This window comes from Bos mutus, chromosome 5 (genome assembly GCF_027580195.1).
Source record: "Bos mutus isolate GX-2022 chromosome 5, NWIPB_WYAK_1.1, whole genome shotgun sequence".
Lineage (NCBI taxonomy): Eukaryota > Metazoa > Chordata > Mammalia > Artiodactyla > Bovidae > Bos > Bos mutus.
The window spans coordinates 29,498,747-29,522,484 of NC_091621.1; the positions used below are offsets into that span (position 1 = coordinate 29,498,747).

General features: G+C 40.7%; 2 protein-coding genes across 3 annotated transcripts in view; both read right to left on the reverse strand.

Moving 5' to 3' along the window:
- Positions 1 to 3,750, reverse strand: part of PTPRB (protein tyrosine phosphatase receptor type B) — a 132,850-nt gene extending 129,100 nt beyond the window's left edge. The window contains exons 1-2 of the mRNA XM_005887723.2: positions 3,649 to 3,750; positions 2,013 to 2,408 (exon numbers count right to left, since the gene is read on the reverse strand). Of these exons, the coding sequence (XP_005887785.1) occupies positions 2,013 to 2,408; positions 3,649 to 3,703 (451 nt within the window). The 5' untranslated portion in view covers positions 3,704 to 3,750. The remainder of the gene's footprint in view (positions 1 to 2,012; positions 2,409 to 3,648) is intronic.
- Positions 3,751 to 4,380: 630 nt separating this feature from the next.
- Positions 4,381 to 23,738, reverse strand: part of PTPRR (protein tyrosine phosphatase receptor type R) — a 275,415-nt gene continuing 256,057 nt past the window's right edge. For both annotated transcript variants that reach the window (XM_070370605.1, XM_005887724.3), the window contains one exon: positions 4,381 to 5,562. In XM_070370605.1, the coding sequence (XP_070226706.1) occupies positions 5,469 to 5,562 (94 nt within the window). In that variant the 3' untranslated portion in view covers positions 4,381 to 5,468. The remainder of the gene's footprint in view (positions 5,563 to 23,738) is intronic.

The following is a 23,738-nucleotide window of genomic DNA, read 5'->3' on the forward strand; positions in this document are numbered from 1 at the left end:
TCTTGAATAATCCATATCTATTGAATTCATATGTGCTTTTTAAAAGTTCTAATGAAAGAACATTTTTCTAAGGTTTGATTGGGAGTTGGGGAGGAATCTCCCTGCTTGGGTATAACCATACACCATACAACCAAAATATTTACAATGTTTCTGTGTTGTTTAGGATAGGCCTAGGTAGATGAACTACAGGAAAGGAACAGTTTGGATGGTGCTATGTGATGTATTCTCCCTGATAAAGTTGAATTTCATAATTAAATTTTATATTTTTTTATCTTATTCTCATATCAGAAGTCTTTATAAGAACAGAGATTCTTCTTGTACTATAGAAGAGCCCATTTAATTGGCACCTACTTAAAGTAAATGCTGCTGCTAAGTCACTTCAGTCGTGTCCGACTCTGTGCGACCCCATAGACAGCAGCCCACTAGGCTCCCCCATCCCTGGGATTCTCAAGGCAAGAACACTGGAGTGGGTTGCCATTTCCTTCTCCAACGCATGAAAGTGAAAAGTGAAAGTGAAGTCACTCAGTTGTGTCCGACTCTTAGAGTGACGTAAAATTGTTCAAAGATCAGTGTGGTGAAAAAACTCATATAAGTCTCAAAAATAAAGACCTAATAAAAAGAGTTAAATGTACAGTGGATGCTGATCCTGAAATGAGGCTATGAATTAAAATTATTTGGGGAAATTTTTAAAAAGCATCCAGTATCATGCCCAAATATAGATTTCTTGGAATCAAATCTTGGAAACAACAGTAAAGGAAGAAATGATGGCAATAATTCATTTTACTCCTCTCTACCAGGTGATTCTGAATGTAGCCAATTGGGCAAGAATCCTACAGATGAGCATGTGGAAACTACTATAAAATGGAACATATATTGGACAAGGAATCAAGAAACAGGTTCTCAACAAAGTCATACTGTATAGCACATGGAACTCTGCTCAGTGTTATGTGGCAGTCTGGATAGAGGGGAGTTTGGGGGAGAATGGATACATGTGTATCTATGGCTGAGTCCCTTCATTGTTCAGCTGAAACTATCATGATGCTGTTTGCTAATCCGCTATAGTCTAATACAAAAGAAAGGTAAAACAAACAAACAAAAACCCTGGGTTCTAATCTATACCTCTGCTATTTAATTATTTGGGACAATTCACTTTACCTTGCAACTTTTAATCTTAAGGAAGGGCTTCATTTCTAGAAAATTCTCCAGTTATTTATAGCTAGTATGTAGCAATTCTTTTATCCTCCATGACTTCCTAAAGCAAACCTCTAATAAAGGAGTAAATAAGCAATAAGATGATTAAGTAAAATAGAAAATTAAGCTGTATCGACAAATAAATATTCCTAGTCTAGGACTGAACTGTATGTTGTACCAGAAATTTATGCATGTGTATACAAGTTTTTATATGTTCATCATCTAGGTTATATTCATCAATGATCAACAAATTAGAAGATTCTATAGCTGCACATTGGTTCTTAACATTTCAAAGATACTACCTCCAAAAAAATCTACCTCTAACATTAGTACAAGAGATTTACAAAAGCATAACTTATTATCTTCCCAGTCTTATAAAGCACCATTTTGATGTTCTAATAGCTCCTCATAATCCGAGAACAGAAGTGTCTACATCAGCAAAATTATTAATTTCCTTATCATTGCCTTTAGTCATTACCTGTGTATGGTATAGACATTTACATTCCCACATCTACTAGTATTTAGCCAAAGTGCTTAATGTTTGACACAAAAGAGAAGCTCAAGAAATATTTGTTGAATTAATAAAAGAAGCAAGGAAAAAAAAGGAAGGAAGCATGAGAGATAGACAGAAAAAGGAAAGTTGGGCTTATTTTAACGAAGATAATGAAGTTTTCCAAGTTGGTGTGTACCACACAATCCATTTCCATTAGCTTATGAATCTTCCACTGGAATTTTGTTGGAGCATGTGGACTTCCCTTAAATGCAAAACAGCAAGATATTTAACAGAACTTTCAGAATCAATTCTGAAAGGAAGAACTCACCTTTTTTAGAGCAGAGGCTTTCATTGACTGGTTTTCCCTCCTCGTTGACATCTATTTTCATCCAGCTATGGAGGTACTTTCTGCCCTTCTTGACCACTACCCTGACGCCTTGTTTCTTGAGAAAGAGAGAGGCATTTTCCACCTCAAGGAACCCTTCCTTCTCATAGCAAGTCCATCGAGGAGCCTGGGAGCAGGGGGCAAAGATGGCGGCTCGGCCAGGGCCACCAGAGGAATTGGAGATGCCCAGGCATAGAGCAGATTTAACATGAAGGAGCTTTCCATCCTCAGTCCACATCCACTGCTGGTTCTGGTTTGTCCTATTGCACAAGTCCATGACCACTCTCCCATTTTTGAAAAGACATTGTTGTTTCTGGACATGGACAATCTGAAACCCCTCTGGAAGATGAGAAGCTCATCAAGTGCTATGCAACAAACCATAAAACCCACCAGAAAGCAAAGCAACCCACCCACAAATCAGCCTGGTCAAAATACAAGGTTTACTTATCTTTTGCAATTGCTATCATTTAAAGTGAATAGTTCCAGAGTCAACACATGTGATTTAAAAATCCCAAAACAAACAATGCAAAAATGTCACACTTAGCTTCTTTTCTTTTCCTTTCACATGGTTTAGGGAAGAAAATATGCCCCCATTGAAATAATGAAAGGAAGCTTGGAAAAGAAACTAAACCATCCAAAGAATACGGTGAGATATTTTAGCCCAAATATGTAAATGCTAAAGTTATATAAAATCCAATTCCCATTTTAACCATTTCATTCCTTCCACCTCACCTCCATTCTCCACTCTAAAGAAACACTCCATTTTCCAATTCTTAAGTTACCACTGCAATAAGTGTTTGTATACAAATGGATGAGTTTGAATACAGTTTTTGAAAATTAGGTATATTTATCCCAAAATAAAACAAAATTTTCCATTCTTCTAAGCACATTCTCCTAGCTAATAGTAAGTAATTAAAGTATTGATTATCACAAATTAAATTTTTATAATACTATAAAGAAGTATTTTTCTATTTTGTGACAGTATCTGCAGTCTTCCTTCAAATGCTAATAAGAGAAAACTGAATACCCAGTTGTTAAACATCAGATTAAAAAGTGAAATATTCAGGCTCAAAAACCATCTTCAAGGTGCTTTTACTTAATTTTCTCAGCCATTCTATTAAAATATTCAGACGTTCCAAATAACAACTTCCAAATAAAACCCACCACAGTTCCTCAACTCCCTTTAATTATATTTCTTATGTTTTCTTTATTTAACACAGAGGAAACCAAACTATAACTTGACAGAGAAAAAGCAGAAAGATGCCACAGACAGTTGCGTAATAATATGTTTTCCCCACCTTGGGGTTGCTTTAGTCTCTACTATTCAGATGCCATTTCAGGAGCTGCCTGAGGCATTTGGAGGACACCAGAAGAGGCCATTTATTTTCTTTTAGGGAGAAATCTCAACAGTGTGGGCATCACAGGCTCCTTTTATTCCCCCTCCTCATCGTCTCTGGCTAAACTGCCATGGAGACCTGGCTCCATTTCCGCTTTGTTTCACACACTTTTCTAAGGACAGAGACTCCTTTGCTGGCTATTTGAAGAAATGCCTCAGGAAACTTGAGGCAGACCCACTCACCTGAGTTCACGAAGATGAAGCAGGTAAGAATCGCCATGTAAAATTCAGCCTCCATTTTCCACTTAACGACTGTTCATGCTTTGCTTGGGGGAAAAAAAAATTCTCCCAGATAAGAGAAGCAAAGACTAGGAAGGAAATGTGCCTTCATGGTGGGGGGAAAAGTCAGTGACGAGCACTTCCTCCTATTGAATTGTTTGGGGGAAGTTTTACACCAGTTGTCCTTTTGTCTGTTTCCTTAGAAAGAAGGGATTATGATTACTTCTCTTTTTTTTTAATGTCGAAAAAAATTCCAGCCCCCAGGAGCAGAATAAAATGTGTAAGTTTTCGTCTACCATCCCTTTGCCACACGACTAAGCTCAAGAAGGAAGAAAAGAATTGTAATTTTAGGTAATTCAGTGTTCCTACAGCATTACATCTCTTCAGGTGATGTGATTCTGCCGAACAAACACCAACCATGTAATTTATGAGGGTCTGTGACAAGGGATATGAAGACATAAACATGTACTGTGTGTATAATGATAGCTGGAAGTCTATCGAGGAAAACCACATAATGATGGCAGTTCTAGATCATTATCACTCAAGTGATGACAATACTACGTTTTGAAATCGCCATCTCTACTGGGGAGAGGCAGACTAAAATTACACCCATTACACTGTTGACTGCAGGCTTTCCCTAAAAGATAATGGTCTCTTTCCAAATAAGAAAAAAAAGCATATGCCTTACTCAACATGTAGTATTAAGAGTAGTTTATTGGCAGTAGGAAACAAAATCAACATAGCTGCATTAAAAATTCATATGTGAGCAGAACATCTAGTGTTTGCTGAGTGTAGATTGTTTTTTAAAACTTTGTCTCTTGAGGATTAAATCGTTTCAGAGATTTAAGGATATCCATGGCAGCATCCTTTTAAAGAACCACTGGAAATGGGACAGGTTACATCAATTTCAAAGGCATCTGCCTTTTACTGGGAGAGAGATTTTAGGTAGACATTGTATTCAAAAATTCTTTCTTAGTAAAAGAGAGACAAGTATTTAAAATTCTTAATACATCATAGTTGCTACAAATTTGTTTTTCCCTTTGAAAGTAAAATGACTCACAATGTAGAAATACAGTGGATAGAATTCTGGAGCAGAAACCACCTCTATGTTCAATAGTAGAGAGTAAATACATATATATCCAATGACAATCATTGTGCTCTGTAATTGTTTGATAGGAGGTACTGATAAATACACATTTAATAGGTAATATTTCAAGACACATTTCCATATAAAATAGTTACTGCTTTTGATTTTTTTTCAAAAACACAGACTTATTTGTTAAAAATCCATCATCAATCACTTGCAACTTTAGCGGCAAGATTCTGGTAACTGAGAAGGAATTAGCACTTAAAACAGGAATAGTTTAACAACTGACAGTCCATTCACAAGACAGATTTTGCAAACATTAAAGCATCTAAACACACAATAATAATTTCTTCAGCAGCTCTTCAAGGTATCATCTGATGACATATATTTCATACATATATTCTGTGTGGCAGATAGTCAATACAGACAAAACAAATTCCTCCTTAGCAGTGTGAGAAATCGACCATACCTCCATCAGCAGAGGACCTTCAAAATAATTTAAGGGATGCTTACAAGTGCATTCATATACACAAGAGGCTGGAGGACTTGAATATGTTGCCATCTTCCACAATCCATGCCCCGACTTGGCTTCATGGCTTCTCTTCCCTTCCACTGCGGGAAGCTCCTTCCAGAAGCCTTGAGTGGGTAATCAGCTAATCACCCCTAGAGATCAAAGGTCTGGTAAGTCTTCAGAGAATCACTGGACAGTTTCTGCTGAAAGTCTGCTCTCGTACAGGCACAGAGCGTGATGCACAAATTCATACTGCTCGCTGGTTTGGACCATTCCACCCCTGCAAGGAAGAGATAATATAACTTATTGCTAACATCCCAGCATCTCAAGTAACACAGAGACCACACTCAAGTGAAAGTGCTGTGCCAAAGACACACAGAACAGTTGGCATGGTAATCCTTTTGTTGTCCCTCTTTCCTATGTCCAGATGACCTGATAGATGATTTTAATATGCTAATATATATGAAGGGATTAACACAGTGTCTGCTACACAGTAGGCATTTGATTAATTTAACCAACATCATTACTGGGGAGGCAGTACAGCCTTGTGGTTAAGTACTTGGACTTTGGAACCAGACTGTCTGAGTTCAAATCCCTCCAATGCCTAATCTTAGCGAGGGCAAATTGATCTTGGGCAAGTTCCTTAAAATGCTTTTGTCTCAGTTTCATCTGCTATTAAAGTAGGAGAATAACGGGATTATTCTCACAGGATTATTGCTAGGGTTAAATAAATTCACTTCTATTTGGAGTGTTAGTATTACTTCTAGGGTGCCTTATCATTCTTCATATGTTATACGGATTTATGCACTTGGATTTGATTGATGTAGGTTTACTGAACAAAACTGAACTGTAAAATGTTGCTCTTTCTACAAGTTAAAAGAACTACCTTGCAATGGTTTATTTGAGTATGTTATGTCCGTCTAGTCAAGGCTATGGTTTTTCCAGTGGTCATGTATGGATGTGAGAGTTGGACTGTGATGAAAGCTGAGCACCAAAGAATTGATGCTTTTGAACTGTGGTGTTGGAGAAGACTCTTGAGAGCCCCTTGGACTGCAAGGAGATCCAACCAGTCCATTCTGAAGGAGATCAGTCCTGGGTGTTCTTTGGAAGGAACGATGCTAAAGCGTGGGAGAGGGAGAGAGTGGGAAGATTTGGGAGAGTGACATTGAAACATGTAGAATATCATGTAAGAAACGAGTTGCCAGTCCAGGTTCGATGCGTGATACTGGATGCTTGGGGCTGGTGCACTGGGACGACCCAGAGGGATGGTGTGGGGAGGGAGGAGGGAGGAGGGTTCAGGATGGGGAACACATGTATGCCTGTGGCGGATTCATTTTGATATTTGGCAAAACTAATACAATTATGTAAAGTTTAAAAATAAAATAAAATTAAAAAAAAAAAAAGAAACTCCAGTACTTTGGCCACCTTGTGCAAAGAGTTGACTCACTGGAAAAGACTCTGATGCTGGGAGGGATTGGGGGCAGGAGGAGAAGGGGACGACAGAGGCTGAGATGGCTGGATGACATCACTGACTCGATGGACATGAGTTTGGGTAAATTTTGGGAGTTGGTGATGGACAGGGAGGCCTGGTGTGCTGCAATTCATGGGGTTGCAAAGAGTTGGACACGACTGAGCAACTGAACTGAACTGAACTGAACTAATGGGGAAACAGCTTTTGGGTGTGGTGTGCTGGGTATTTAAACACAATAGCAGGAGATCCTTAAATGAGTTGGAAAAAGAGAATTGGTTCTTGCTTTTCCCCTCTTCACTATCATCACTAGTTATTCCATGTACCATATGTTTAAGATTAGTGAAGGTCTAATCTTCACTAATTAGAAGGTCCCTAACTTCATGAGAAGTAATAACACTGCTCCTTATACATTTATACATAAAGGAGGTATATTGAATTTTTTTTATAATGGTTCCTTTACCTAGCAAAGCTACTATAGTTGTATAAATGTTATTTTTCCTGTTCACTGAGTAACTGCATCCCTATTAGTAACTATGTGAAGTCTTATAAAGTCTACATAACTCTGTAACCAATACTACAACCAATTTTAAACTTATTAATTCTTCCCAGTGGCTGTTGTTACCATTCAAAATAATTGTGTTTAGGACTTTCAGCACTTCAACTTTAAAAATGAGGTATATTGCCTCACTATAATGTGACTTCTAGTTAATGGTAATAACTAAAATTGGGCTTATATCTAGGTTTACTTGCCCACTTCTATAAATATAAGCTTACAAGGTATTAAAAGCAGTAAGATTTCACTCTCTTAAACAATAGTGTTAAGTTAGAAACACTTCATCCTTCAGAACTAACACTAAACAGGTCAATCAGTTCAGTTCAGTTCAGTCGCTCAGTCATGTTTGACTCTTTGTGACCCCGTGAACTGTAGCACCTCAGGCCTCCCTGTCCATCACCAACTCCTGGAGTCCACCCAAAGCTATGTCCATTGAGTTGGTGGTGCCATCCAACCATCTTATCCTCTGTCATCCCCTTCTCCTCCTGCCCTCAATCTTTCACAGCATCAGGGTCTTTTCCAGTGAATCAGCTCTTTGCATCAGGTGGCCGAAGTATTGGAGTTTCAGCTTCAACATCAGTCCTTCCAATGAATATTCAGGACTGAGCTCCTTTAGGATAGACTGGTTGGATCTCCTTGCAGTCCAAGGGACTCTTAAGAGTCTTCTCCAACACCATAGTTCAAAAGCATCAATTCTTCGGCACTCAGCTTTCTTTATAGTCCAACTCTCACATCCATACACAACCACTGGAAAAACCATAGCCTTGACTAGACGGACTTTTGTTGGCAAAGTAATGTCTTTGCTTTTCAATATGCTGTCTAGGTTGGTCATAACTTTTCTTCCAAGAAGTAAGTGTCTTTTTATTTCATGGCTGCAATCACCATCTGCAGTGATTTTGGAACCCAGAAAAATAAAGTCAGCCACTGTTTCCAATGTTTCCCCATCTATTTGCCATGAAGCGATGGGACCGGATGCCATGATCTTAGTTTTCTGAATGTTGAGTTTTAAGCCAACTTTTTCACTCTCTTCTTTCACTTTCATCAAGAGGCTCTTTAGTTCTTCTTCACTTTCTGCCATAGGGTGGTGTCATCTGCATATCTGAGGTTATTGATATTTCTCCTGGCAATCTTGGTTCCTGCTTGTGCTTCCTCCAGCCCAGCGTTTCTCATGATGTACTCTGCATATAAGTTAAATAAGCAGGGTGACAATATACAGCCTTGACGTACTCCTTTTCCTATTTGGAACCAGTCTGTTGTTCCATGTCCAGTTCTAACTGTTGCTTCCTGTTCTGCACACAGGTTTCTCAAGAGGCAGGTCAGGTGGTCTGGTATTCCCATCTCCTTCAGAATTTTCCACAGTTTATTACAATCCACACAGTTAAAGGCTTTGGCATAGTCAATAAAGCAGAAATAGATTTTTCTGGAACTCTCTCGCTTTATCAATGGGATGCCCAAATGATGTACTTGGTAATAGAGAGGTAAATACATGATTTTTTTGGCAACTGCAACTCATTGGCAGAAATATATCATCATTGCTTTTCTATAGAACTGCACATTTTGTTGTACTAAAGGCAGCTCTCTGGTCAAAGTGTTCCTTGATCCTAAGTCGACAACAGGAGTGGCCAGCTGAGGTGATGACTTTTCTCAGCTGGACGATGACATCTGGGCACACCCCAAAACAGCAGGTGTCCGGAAGATGCTGGTTTTGACTGTGAGGCTTGGGAGAGCCAGCCACAGGAAATATTGAGGCCGCTCTAGGGAGTTGAGAGGTACCTCCCTTCCTTTGGCATCTGCACAGCTCATTAGGCTCCCTCCTTAAGCTGCAGACAGTCTATAGAGCCTTACAAGTGCTCAGTCTCCTGGACTCTGGTCTGTGAATTTCCTCTCACCATTTACCTCACTTTGAGACAAGATTTTCCCCTTCTTATATGTTCCGGTGAACATTGGTATCTACATGTCCGACTGTTGAATGAATGAAGGTGAAGACTAGGTTTAATCACCATCTTACCCCAGAAAAGTCAGCAGTGTAATTTTAATGCTTGGAGTATACTTACTATCACATTCTGTTAACTAAGTCAAATGTTGTTTCTGCCAGTGAAGGTGGACAAGATGTGGAAGCAAATTCATTACCTGCAAACTAACAAAACTCTTGTGGATATCAAGGCTTAAGGGAGGTGTATGAAAAGTGAGGTTACTTCTCACTTGTTTTGAAAAATAAAAGGGAAAGATTCTGCATCTGAGGGATCCTCAGAGGGCATGCATTCCAACTGCCAACAAAATGTCGCCTTTCCAGGAGGGAGAGGTCTACATGGTAGATGGTCAGCTAGTTTCTGCCAGGGAGTAGTTAGCCTTTGCCAAAGTTGGCAGGAAAACTTTTGAAGACATCAGAATGAATCTGCTCCTCTTTAACTTTCACCCGCCCCACTGGTCAAACTGAAATAACCCTAAAAGCCTTAAGGTTCCTCTTAAGAGTCACACAATAGCTCTCTAAGTGTTGGAAAACAACCATCAAAGTCCTGTAATCTTTTCTTCTCTAGACTAAACATCCTGTGGTCACTCAATATTTCTATGCAGCCTGGTTTCCCTGTCACTCCCCAGTCTAGCCTCCCCTTTCCATAGGCTGTTTTATCAAGTATGACCTTCTTAGAGTGTTGTGTCTACTCTAGATGAGATCAAGTCAGTGGGAATATTTCCTTCTCTAGCTGCATGTTATAAGCCAAAGAGTCTGCTTCTGCAGGTGCACTGGGTAGAAAGATCCTGCAGTGCCTACCGAGTGCCTGGTGCTCGGCAAGTATTTTAGGATATTGAGTTAAGGTTTGGGTTAAAGAAAAAGCCCACAGGATGATTTTTGAATGTGGAAATCACAGCTCTCTTTCATTCTGTACTTATTTTTTTCAAACTTAGTGCAGAACTTTGTTTATTCCTATTCAACTTGTTGGTTTCAGCACAAAGTTCTTATTTACTGACATCACCATTTCTATCATTCAGTATATTAGCCTTTATTTCTCATCCCCTAACTATCTGGTGTCTCCCAGATAGTTAACAAGCATGCCTTGTGTCTTTTTATCTGTCATTTATAAAGGGGTAGAAAAAGACAGGGCTAAGACAGGGTCTTGACTACAAGTAATTTTATATCATGTGATATACTAATTCCATTTCAAAATTATTTCTAACTAGGTTTTAGGTCCTTTGAGAGCAGGCATGATGTTACAGTTTATGCATATTTGCAAAAGTGGAAAACATTTACTAGTCTGAAGTAAATACTTGTCAAGTAGGTTACTAAGGCCAGGCTGTCTCATGTAGTATGAAAACATATAAGCTCTAGGCTAAAAGAAGGGAACAGGCATCACAGAATGCATTAACTGGAAGTTGACTCAAAATCAGGAACTCATTACAATCATCTTTTAAAATATTATTTCCAATTACGTATATTGGTATGTAGAACACTGCTGATCTTTGTAAGAACTTAAATTCTAATAATTTAACCTGCAGGTTTTATTTATCCTGATATGGGACAAATACAGTCTTTTATAGGCTGACCATAGTGCCTAAAACAAAATATATTTATGGAATAAATGAACATAGCAAGATTAATCATGAACCCTTAAGACAGCCCTGTACTAATTCAGCCTCCAGGAGAACTCTGACTCAGATTGCAGGTACCTTTTGGGTCAGACAGGGCTCCAAGGACTTGCTGAGGTCTGGATCTATATTACTGATGTAAAGTTTCTGAGAAAGCTGGTTCTTAAAGGTAAGAAGCAGGAATTCTCTTTTTATTACTTTAAAAGGCATCATCCAACATTTTCTTTTTATTACGTTAAAAGGCATCAGTCAGTTCAGTTGCTCAGTCATGTCTGACTCTGTGACCCCATGGATGGCAGCACGCCAGGCTTCCCTGTCCATCATCAACTCCTGGAGCCTACTCAAACTCATGTCTATCCTGTCGGTGATGCCAACCAACCACCCCATCCTCTGTCATCCCCTTCTCCTTCCACCTGCAATCTTTCCCAGTATCAAGGTCTTTTCCAGTGAGTCGGTTCTTTGCATCAGGTGGCCAAAGTATTGAGTTTCAGCTTCAGCATCAGTCCTTCCAATGAATATCCATGACCGAGTTCCTTTAGGATGGACTGGTTGAATCTCCTTGCAGTCCAAAGGACTCTCAAGCATCTTCTCCAACACCACATAAAAGGCATAAGCAAACTCAATTATCAAGGCACTAAATAATCCTTGATCTCCAACAGATCATAGTTAAAAACTCAACCAAGGTTAAGATTTTTAAAGTTCCATGGTGATCAAGATGATGCTTCAGTGGAGAAAGGCTGTCATCAGTCAGGCAGCATGCCAAAATCACCACCATTACCCAACATACTGTATTTAAAACACTATCTCTCCTTGGAGTATCCTGTTTATATACAAATCTTTTCCTGGGGGTATAACACATTAAGGTACAATACCTATTGCCAAATGGGAATTAGATTATCAAAAATGAGTAAGTGCATATAAAAGCAGGGCAAGGCAACCCAGTTAACCATGAGAGTCATTGTGAGTTTGAAAAAACTTGAGATGCCAGAGCATCAGGTTCATTACCAGTAGGGGCCAAAGAGCGTTAAGAGGTAAAAAGACATCATACACTGTTGTCAAGACAAATTGTCTCCACCACTTATTAGCTGCTTTACCCTTATTACATAATCTTTGCTGCACTGTTTTCTCAACTGCAAAATGATGAGATAATCATCTAACCATACCTGCTTTATAGTACTGTTGTGAGATATAAATGAACAGTCCATTTAAAAATATTTGTTACTCTACAGCTAAGCACTTGAAGATATCATAGTGTTAGCTATTCTTTGGTGCTATCTGGTCAAACAGGGCTGGATGGTAGGCTATGGAATGAGTCCTCTGAGGACCTTACAGAACTAAGAGCACATCGGGCAGAAGACTGCTCTGCCATACTGCTCAGCCTGGGCAAGCCTAGATGTGCTTAGTTGCTCAGTCATGTCCAATTTTTTGTGATCCTTTGGACTGTAGCCCACCAGGTCCATCCATGGGATTTTTTCTGCAAGAATACTGGAGTGGGTAAGCCTAGATGGAAAAATTCAAATATGTTTTTAAATATGAACCAGCCTAGAAGTCACCTTCTAGTGAAGTCACCTACAGTGGAGGTAGATGACCTAGTAGAAAGAAGGAAGCCTGGAGTCAGACAGATTCAAGTTTGAATCCTTGCTTTTGAACCTACCAGCTACACGCTTTTGAACAAATCACTTATTCTAACACAGCTGAATTTCCCTGACCTGTAAAATGAAGTTAATGACAAACCTCATTAAGATCGTGAGGATTAAATGAGTCAGAGCCTGTCAACGTCTAGCCAAAGGCTATTCACAGAATTCCCAGGAGCCCAGGTTCTACCACAGTGTCTGTGTGGGGAAGGAGGGTGTCCCTGGACTGGTTCCTAATCCCAGTTTTGACCAAGGCATTTCTCTTTACTCTTTCTTCTTAAAATTATTGTTATTGGTTTTCCTTATCAGTGTTTTGTGGAAGATTTTGTCTTCCTAACGTTTTGTTTCCCCCCCAAAAGTTTAAAAACCCCTGGCATGGCAAAGAGTGTTTACCTAATAGGCTTCAAAATTTGCAAGGTTTAAATGAGATAATCCATAGAATGCTTAGCACAGTTGTGAAATGAAAACATCTCCTGCCATATAAATAAACAAGAAATATCATAGCCAACAGCAATTTCTGGCCTCCAAATGTGAATGAAAGTGAAAGTGTTAGTCGACCTCATGGACTGTAGTCCACCAGGCTCCTCTGTCCATGGAATTTTCCAGGCCAGAATACTGGAGTAGGTTGCATTCCCTTCTCCAAGGGATCTTCCCAAACCAGGGATTGAACCAGATTCTTTACCTTTTGAGCCACCAAGGAAGCCAAATGTGAATGAGGGCTCCTAAAACTGTGACCTAGCCAATCCCCCCACCTCACTCCCTGCCCCACTGAGGAGCTGGGGGGAATGCAAGAAGCAGCTATCTACCACTCCTTAAGATGAACAAGGAAACAGGATTTGGCCCCAGATAGCTGAGGTGCATAATAAAGGAATGAATTCAGTGAGCCCAGAGGCTTGCAGGTAGATATAAGAGATGTGGGTTCAATCCCTGGGCCAGGAAGATCCACTGGAGGGCATGGCAACCCACTTCAGAATTCTTGCCTGGAGAATCCCATGGACAGAGGAGCCTAGTGGGTTACGGTCCCCAGGGTCACAAAGAGTCAGACATGACTGAAGTAACTTAGCAGCAGAGGCTTGCATCTTCTTATATATAAATTGCTAAATTCCTTAACTTGATATCTGATCTTTGATGTTCGGACTACCTGCTCCCTTTGTTGTAAACTTGTATATAGCCTGACTCCCCCTTCTACCTTCTTGGAACAGTTTTCTCAGAGCTACTGAGATTCTGTCTCTGTGGGGCTGGGAGTCCTAAACATTCCCACCAAATAAAATAACTATCTACTTTTAGGTTGTGACTGTATTTTTTAGTGGACACAGTGGCTGTCACTCAGCGAGTATTAAATAAATGTCACATATTCTATTTCATATTCTTTTGGTAAATGCTTGGTTAACACAAACCCTTAGGGTGATCATGCACCTGGTTTGCTTGGGACAGACCCAGTTTACTCCTGCTGTCCTGGTCTAATTATTAATAAAGCCTCCTTTTCACCCTCAGAAGTATGTTGGTTTAGACAAACTATCTTTTCACTCTAATTATGCCCCATTTCATGCTTTGGAAGAAAGTCACTTCTATTGCAAAAATGGTGTTGGGTGCAAGGCTCTGATTTCTTTGTGGCCACAGAATATGAACAGTGTGCTTGGCCAGGCCAGAAAGAACTCAGACCAACTGCTCTTCCAGAAATGTCAGATAACTCAAGTCACATCAGCCCCGCCAAACACAAAAATCCATGTCATCTTGGTCTCCGTGCACAAAAGCACGTAGCCATGTCAGCAGAGAGTAATCTCAGGTTAGAAGGGAAAAAACTATATTTTTTTTTCCCCTTTGCTCCTGGGAGGTTGTGTTGGAAAAAAAAAAAAAACCCTGCCAGATGCCCAGGAGAGAGATTTGGTTTTTAACATGTTAAAATTGTGACCTTTTGTGACTATTAACTCACACATACAAAGAGCAACAAACCTTTCCTGCTGTACCGCCCAGCGCGTATCCGGTCTAATCAGTAGACAGAAGAAATTCTGCAGCAGTGACTCATTTCTGGGCTAACAATGGAACTGACGCTCCTTGGCTTTTTATTATTTTCGAATCTGGAATTCTTTTGGTAAAGTTTGGTACAGTAAATTTAGAACAAAAGGTGTGGATGATAATGTGCCTCCTGGGTAAAGCTCCGATAGCTTGGGCATGAGTCAAATACAGCTAACGTTTGGAGCTGAACTCGGGGTATCTTGGACAGACGTTTTCTCCATGTCTAAACACCATGTCATTTCAAGGACTGAGAATGTAAACTAAATGTTTTGATTGATTCTGACCAGGTATTTTGAATGTGGACATTTTCTCTACAGAGTATGTCCACATTCCCAAAATACCTGGTCAGAATCAATCAAAACATTTAGTTTAAAAAAAAAAAAAAAACATTTAGTTTACATTCTCAGTCCTTGAAATGATACAAGTCAAATGATAATTTAATGCCCTAGCAGATCTTGAGTTGCCCATATTTTTTTTTTTTCCTTAAAGCTGGTCAATTTTCTTCTGAACATCCAGGTTAACACTCAGTTGAATCCTAGCTGAGAAGAAGGAAAAGGTTGTCCTGACAACCACTTGGAAGATTCAGTTATCGTAATCTGTTTTACAAGAGGACATCTTGTTACGGCCTAGGAACTGTGATGTCAAGGAAATCCAAACCAATTTTTAAGCTTTATCTTCAAGTGTTCTTAAAATAAGTAAACTAAAGTGTCCAATTCCTGATCTTCCAATGAGATTGTTGAAATTCACTAATTAAGGGGATCTCTGTGATGAGTCGGGATTGTAAAAGGATATGGCTCAATGCAAGACAAAAGTTAATTAAAAAAAATATATACCAAGAGGTGGAAATTTTAGCTTTGGAATTATTTTAACCAAGTTTTGGAAACAAAGAATTTTCTGGGGACACATATTAGCTAAGGAAACTGATGGCATATGTATTCCTCCTTTTAGGTTGTTATAGTTTAAAAAAACCCATCAAACTAAAGTGATTAATCAAAACATTTAAACAATGATATGACGCACACTGGAAGCATTTTTCTATCCTGTCTGGGAAGCCGCAAGTAAGGACTTTGGATGTCATTACAATTTAAGGTCCCCAAGGTAAGGATGTACAAAGACAACTGCAGATTTCACTACTGACTCTCAAAAGGGAGGATTAGACAGATTGTTTCCTGTTTCTGGGGAAGGAAAAAAGGGGGGAGAGGGGGAAGAAGAAAAAAAAAAGGCTTTGAGATCACAAATTATTTTATGTGTTTCACTTCCCAAACTCTGTTTTCAAGTTCTTCCAGAGTTCAGAGGTGCCAAGTGGGATGAAAAGAAATACAATGAGGAAAAAATTGCCTGACGTCAGCCTGCAATGGAGCACATTCCTTCCCTCCCTGCCTAGATGTCTTCTGATGGTCACATATGGCTCCTTAGTCATTCTCCATATGCATATGAGGCGGTCTCTGAGTATCCTAGGCCATTTTATTACTATGTATTATTATTTCTTTTAAAGGACAAATATCTCTCATACTCAATGTGTAAATGACCTTCCTCACTATCTCATACCACAAAAACATTGTATGAAGTGAAAGCTGCTCAGTCATATCTGACTCTTTGTGATCCCATGGACTATATAGTCCATGGAATTCTCCAGGCCAGAATACTGGAGTGGGCAGCTCCTCCCTTCTTTACAAGATCTTCCTGACCCAGGAACAGAACCCAGGTCTCCTGCATTATAGGCAGATTCTTTACCAGCTGAGCCACAAGGGAAGTCCAAGAATACTGGAGTGAGTAGCCTATCCCTTCTCCAGGGAATCTTCCCAACCCGGGAACTCAACTGGAGTCTCCTGCATTGCAGGAATATTCTTTACCAGCTAAGCTACCAGGGAAGCCCAAAACATGGTATAAACAAGTCTAAATGAATCTCTTATAGCAGGCTCTAAATATGGTGAAATCTGGTTGGTTTAGCTTTAATAGCAACTGGAATTTTTAATTAGGTGGTATTGTCACAACAATTTAGTGATATCTAAATAAGATAATAAGGGCTTTCTAACCCACTCCACTGTTCTTGCCTGGAGAATCCCAGGGACGGGGGAGCCTGGTGGGCTGCCGTCTATGGGGTCGCACAGAGTCGGACACGACTGAAGTGACTTAGCAGTAGCAGCAGCAGGGCTTCCCTTGGAGAAGGCAACGGCACCCCACTCCAGTACTCTTGCCTGGAGAATCCCATGGATGGAGGAGCCTGGAAGGCTGCAGTCCAAGGTGTCACTGAGGGTCGGACATGACTGAGCGACTTCACTTTCACTTTTCACTTTCATGCATTGGAGAAGAAAATGGCAACCCACTCCAGTGTTCTTGCCTGGAGAATCCCAGGGACGGGGGAGCCTGGTGGGCTTCCATCTATGGGATCACACATAGTCGGACGCGACTGAAGCGACTTAGCAGCAGCAGCAGCAAGTAATAAAATAGGATAATTTAAAGCACTATCGGATTCAAAGTATAACCATCAGGTTGAGGTCCATGAAACATTCTACTCTTAAAAAGAGATCTTTGGACCAGAAACAGGTTGGATACCTCTGACACACCACTTCTCCTTCTACATATGGAGACTCAGAGGCCTAGAGTGACAAGTGGTCACACAGGAAATTAGGGGCAGAGCTAGGACAAGCTTCAGGCTCCTTGACATCTGCTCCAGCGATCCCTGCCACCTGTTTCTCTAGTTGTTGCCTGCTTCCCAGTCTCACCAGTATGTGTGTGTGTGTGTGTGTGTGTGTGTGTGTGTGTGTGCGCATGCGCGCACACAAACGCGCAGTCCCTCAGTCGTGCCTGACTCTTTGCAACCGCAAGGACTGTAGCCCATCAGCCTCTCCTGTCCATGGATTTCCCAGGCAAGAATAGTAGAGCGGGTTGCCATTTCTTACTGTAGGGGATCTTCCCAAATCAGGGATAGAACCCCTGTCTCTTGTGTCTTCCTGCCTTGGCAGATTCTTTGCCACTGTGCTACCCGGGAAGCCCTGAGATGCACCAGCCAGTGCTCTGTCCCAGTTGCCTGTTACCGACTTCATCTTTTAATCAAAATGAACACAGTGGCAATGAAGGAATGATCCATGAATGCACTTCTAAATAAAACACCTGTGGGTGCCCAGCACTGAATTTGAACTCCTATTTGGAAAAAAAGAAATCCTATTTTAGTTCAAAATATGCTCAAAAGTATTATTAATAGGAGAATCACAGACTCATGAATCTTCAGGGAGAACTATAGCATCTATTAATAGATGTTGCCCAAAAGCCAATAAAAATAATGTCTTGCCAGAGAATGAGGAATCCACCACTGTTGTTACACTGGAAGCATCCATTCAGCATAACACACTCATTTCTAAATCAGACCATTTGAATTTATTGCTAAAATGCAGACTTGTGATCTGAGTACAAATTGCCGGTTTATGTTATCTTGAACAACAATGATCAAGCATTGTCATTTGTTTTTTGTTTTCTTTGGATTAGGTTTTTGATCCTACTCAATGCTCAGACTCTTGATTTATCAGTTATGTAACCCATCTCCAGTATCTAAATCACTGTTTTTCTTTGCTGTTAGCCAGGCCTTGGGCTTCTCAGAGGAGACAGGTAAAAGTGGTGGGGGATAAACTATAAAGAAGATGTAGTGTCCAGCTTTGGATCACTAGTGGATAGAGGCTGCTGTTAAAAAGGGTATGAGAAGATAGGAAAAATCTGGTGGAGCTTGAACTCTGAAGAGTTCAAAATATTAGCTTTATGATACATTAACTCCATCTTTCGTAGCCATTATTATACTAAGCTAGATGCTCCAATTAGTCAGTCCTGCCCTTTCCTTCGGAGAAGGCAATGGCACCCCACTCCAGTACTCTTGCCTGAAAAATCCCATGGACGGAGGAGCCTGGTAGGCTGCAGTCCATGGGGTCCCTAAGAGTCGGACACGACTGAGTGACTTCACTTTCACTTTCATGCATTGGAGAAGGAAATGGCAACCCACTCCAGTGTTCTTGCCTGGAGAATCCCAGGGATGGGGGAGCCTGGTGGGCTGCCGTCCATGGGGTTGCACAGAGTCGGACACGACTGAAGCGACTTAGCAGCAGCAGCAGCCCTTCCCTTTCACCTTTTTAATGGTCTCCTCCCAGGCTCACATTCCTCTGCCATCTCTAGTTTTCTCTTTGGCACCAAACTTTGGAAAGAACAGCTTATATTTATTACTTTATAACTTCTTTCCCTTTCATTTAGATAGTCTCGGAAAGTGTCATGTGGTCAAATAAATGTGAAAGAGTGCTTCAACTAAGTGAAATGGATTACCATGCTGGGGGATGCTTTGTATCCTTTAACACTTTAATACTTTTTGTGACTATCCAGGTGGAGACGGGTTCTAAGAAACATAGTATACAGATTTTTTCCCTCAAAATTGAGAAACTTTTATTTATTTATTTATTTTTTGCCTGAATATAGGCTAATCTGTACTGTAGCTAATCTGACATGCAGCAGGTTCTCAGAGTTTAACTAATCATTAAAATGTGCCCTGAGGGACTTCCCTGGTGGTCCAGTGGTTAAGAATCTGCCTGCCAATACAGGGGACATGGTTCGATCCCTGGTCCAGAAAGATTTCACATGCCTCAGGGCAATGAAGCCTGTGCAGCACAACTACTGAGCCTGCATGCTGCAGCTACTGAAGTCCGCACACCTAACGCCTGTGCTCTGCAGCAAGAGAAGTCACCACAATGAGAAGCCCAGCCACCACAACTAGAGAGAGTCCTGGAGCAGCAACGAAGGCCAAGTGCAGCCAAAAATAAAATAAATAATTTTAAAAAAACTTTACCAAAAAAAAGAGGCCCTGAGAACCACAGTCTGGAAAAGTCTGTTAAGAAATCCATCTTTCTCTACCCAAAGTAGGGGCTTCCCAGGTGGTGCTAGTGGCAAAGAATCCACCTGCCAATGCAGGAGATGTAAGAGATACAGATTTGATCCCTGGGTGGGGAAGATCCCCTGGAGAAGGACATGGCAACCCACTCCAGTATTTTTGCTGGGAGAATCCCATGGACAGGCAAGTGGAGCCTGGCGGGCTACAGTCCACAAGGTCACAAAGAGTTGGACACGACTGAGGTGACTCAGCATGCACGCATGCTCCCCAGGCACCTGATGCATGTTCAGCAGTAACGTTCAGTAAATCTTTGTCAAACACATGAACGCATGTGTGATTCAGGGGGACTTCTCGGAGCAGAGACCTTGGGTGAATGTTCCACAGCACACAGAATTCACACCCACTTACAAACACCCACCCTGAAATATCCCTTGACAGGGACGACTCCATCGGTTTGACACGCTCAGTCACGTCAACCTCTTTCCCTGTGCTGGGGAAGACCCTGTATTGGTTTCATGCTCTGCTGTCACCATCTTGAGTTAATCATTTTTTAAAATAGGGCTCCACATTTTCATTTTTACTGGTCCCTGCAAATCAGGTAGCTGCTCTTGCCAGAGGTGTCTTCTGCCTCTCACCTTCGCAGTGCACAGAGCTGTCTGGCAGTCTCTTCAATGGCAGAGCCTCTTCTGGGGCCCTCTCTTCAATTCCCCTTCATCAAAACCTCAGTTCTGAATGCCTTCCTGATGTGTGGACTTACACTGTCTAGCTAACATACCCTAAGCTGGAAAAGGCTAGGTCACCCTGTTTAATGTGCTAATAGCCAGGAAGATATAGGGGTTTCCCTGGTGGCTCAGAAGCTAAAGAATCTGCCTGCGATGCAAGAGACACGGGTTCAATCCTTGAATTGGGACTATCCCTTGGAGAAGGGAATGGCTACTCACGTCAGTATTCTTATCTGGAGAACCCCATGGACAGAGGAGGCTGGTGGGCTATAGTCCATGGGGTCTCAGAGAGTTGAACATGACTGAGTGACTAATACATACACACTTCTCACCTCTCAACTCTAGGCTCCAGAAACTTGAAAAGAATAGCTCTTTAGACAAAAAGATTGTCTCTCTAATAGTAGTGTTTTAGCCATTTGCCACACAGAGACATTTTAGGCACCGTCTATAGATAGATATTTTGGAATGAGGCAACATCTCTATGTTCCTCATATTATATTAAGACAACTGCTGAAAATATCACTCTATTCATGAAACAGCTGTCCTTCATGTTAACCAGTGTTTTAAAAATTGTGGTGTCACTGCATTTTTCATTGACAAAGAATTTTCAAAGAGCTATGTTTTTGTCTAGAATTTTGCAATAAACATATTCCAAAAACTTATTTACTTTTAATCAAGAGTCATACCTTGAGTTAGAAATCAGAAGTCTCAGATGCCAAAGAGGTCTACTTTGTCAGTTTTCTTAGCTAAATGTTATCAGACAAGATATTTTATATCTTGAATTTTTTGTTTACTTATTTTTAAAAAATGAGGCTAAAGAGTATCTCTTTTCTGACTCTTGGGTTCATTTTTGAAGTTAAATGAGATGTGCTTTGAAGGCCATGGTGGAATGGCCATGCTTAAATAAATCTCTGTAATTAATAGCACATTTGGGAATGTCTGAAGGCACACTCCAAACTGAAGGTAAGGATGACCACAGAGACCAGGATTGCAGACAGGTTTGAAGAACTGATGAAGAACAATAAGCTGGAAGAGCAGGAGGGCAGACATTCAGATTTTCTAAAGCCAGTTTTCCATTTACTGGCATAAGGTTAAAACATGGTCAACAGCAGCAGTCACCTATAAATTGGGAATTTTGAAAAGAAATATGACAATAAATGGATGAAATAATGAAGCAAGACACAAGAAGTATTGGAAGAAGTTGGATGGGGGTCAAAGAAAGGAGTGAGGTTTTCTGTTTTGCTTTTTATAACAACTAAGGAAGTGCAAACTGTACTCATTTCACATGCTAGCAAAGTAATGCTAATTTTTTTCACATGCTAGCAAAGTAATGCTCAAAATTCTCCAAGCTAGGCTTCAACAGTATGTGAATCCGAGAACTTCCAGATGTTCAAGCTGGATTTAGAATAGGCAGAGAACCAGAGATCAAATTGCCAACACCCATTTGAACATAGAAAAAGCAAAAGAATTTCAGAAAAACATCTACTTCTGCTTCATTGACTTCACTAAAGCCTTTGATTGTATGGATCACAACAAACTGTAAAAAAGTCTTCAAGAGATGGGAATACCAGACCACCTTACCTGCCTGCTGAAAAATCTGTATGTAGGTCAAGAAGCAACAGTTAGAACCAGACATGGAAAAACAGACTGGTTCCAAATTGGGAAAGGAGGTATATTGTCAAGGCTGTATATTGTCACCCTGCTTATTTAACTTATATGTAGAGTACATCATGCGAAATGCTGGGCTGGAGGAAGCACAAGCTGGAATCAAGATTGCCGGGAGAAATATCAATAACCTCAGATATGCAGATGACACCACCCTATGGCAGAAAGTGAAGAAGAACTAAAGAACCTCTTGATGAAAGTGAAAGAGGAGAGTGAAAAAGTTGGCTTAAAACTCAACATCAAAAAGAGTAAGATCATAACATCTGGTCCCATCACTTCATGGCAAATAGATGGGAAAACAATGGAAACAGTGACAGATTTCATTTTCTTGGGCTCCAAAATCACTGCAGATGATGATTGCAGCCATGAAATTAAAAGACATTTACTCCTCGGAAGAAAAGCTTTAAAAAACCTAGATAGCATATTAAAAAGCAGAGACATTACTTTGCCAACAAAGGTCCATCTAGTCAAAGCTATGGTTTTTTCAGTGGTCATGTATGTATGTAAGAGTTGGACCATAAAAAAAGCTGAGTGACAAAGAATTGATGCTTTTGTACTGTGGTGTTGGAGAAGACCCTTGAGAGTCCCTTGGACTGCAAGGAGATCAAACCAGTCAATCTTGAAGGAAATCAGTCCTGAATATTCATTGGAAGGACTGATGCTGAAGCTCCAATACTTTGGCCACCTGATGTGAAGAACTGACTCACTGGAAAAGGCCCTGATGCTGGGAAAGATGGAAGGCAGGAAGTGAAGGGAGCAACAGAGGATGAGATGGTTGGATGGCATCACTGACTCAATGGACAGGAGTTTGAGCAAGCTCTGGGAGTTGGGTGATGGACAGGGAAGCCTGGTGTTCATGGGGTCACAAAGAGTTGGACATGACTGAGCGACTGAACCAACTAATGTTAATCCTGCGAAGGAAGGAAGGCAAAGAAAAGACTTTCCAAGGAAAATTTCAAGGAGATGATCTGCTTCATAAACAACAGAAGCAGCTGTTTAGGATTTATGTAGAAGGGATCTTGATGAATAAATCAGTTAGTATGATTTTGAGACATGGATTGGCAGTAATTCAAATCCAAGGGGTAGGGAACCTATAGAGTATAGATCAGCAGAGAAGTGGAATGTTTTGAAACTCCTACCTGGGGCAAAATGACAAGCCTTGTGGGAAGACCTTGGTATTGATGGCAGGCCAAGGCTAAATTTTCTGCCTATTTGCTTTAGGAAGGAAGGAGTCGATGAGAGGAGGCCTTGTGATATGGTTTAAAAAATGTATTTGTGATTTTCTTCAAAGTTAGAGGACAATTTGGTAGACTTGACAGAGTAAAGTGACTGGAAAGTAGAAACCAAGGTGGATGTCAGGCTACAGAAGCAGGTAGGGGAGGAGCGATATAGGGGTGGGTGACTAGACAAGATCTAAGAGGCACAAGAGCCTAAACAATGAACAAACCAAGCCCCCTTTTTTCAAGGTGTTGTTTCAAATAGAGTCAGATCCAGTGCACGGATATGAACTGGAGTCCCTAGGGATCTGTGGGTCCCATGAAGGAGCCTTATTTACAGAAGCACAAAGCAGAAGAGATTAAGGTCACTGCAGGAGCGCCTCCAGGCTGAGTGGGTGCTGTCCCTCACTCTCTAATGTAGGGTCCCTCTTCTTGGTGAAGGTAGGTCCCAGAGTCTGAAGTGAAGCAAATGAATCCTATTCCAGTTAGGGTGGGTAGTAGTGGATAGAAACAAGGCGGCTTCAGGAAACTGAGACAGTAAATATAAGAGGAGGGGACAGAGAATTGGAGCTGATCTAACGCACAAAAACATTTTTGGAAGCAATTACATAGGAGGCTTCCCAGGTGGCGCTAGTTGTAAAGACAGGAGAGACTCGGGTTCTACCTCTGTGTTGGAAAGATCTCCTGGATGAGGGCATGGCAACTCAATCCAGTATTCTTGCCTGAATCCTA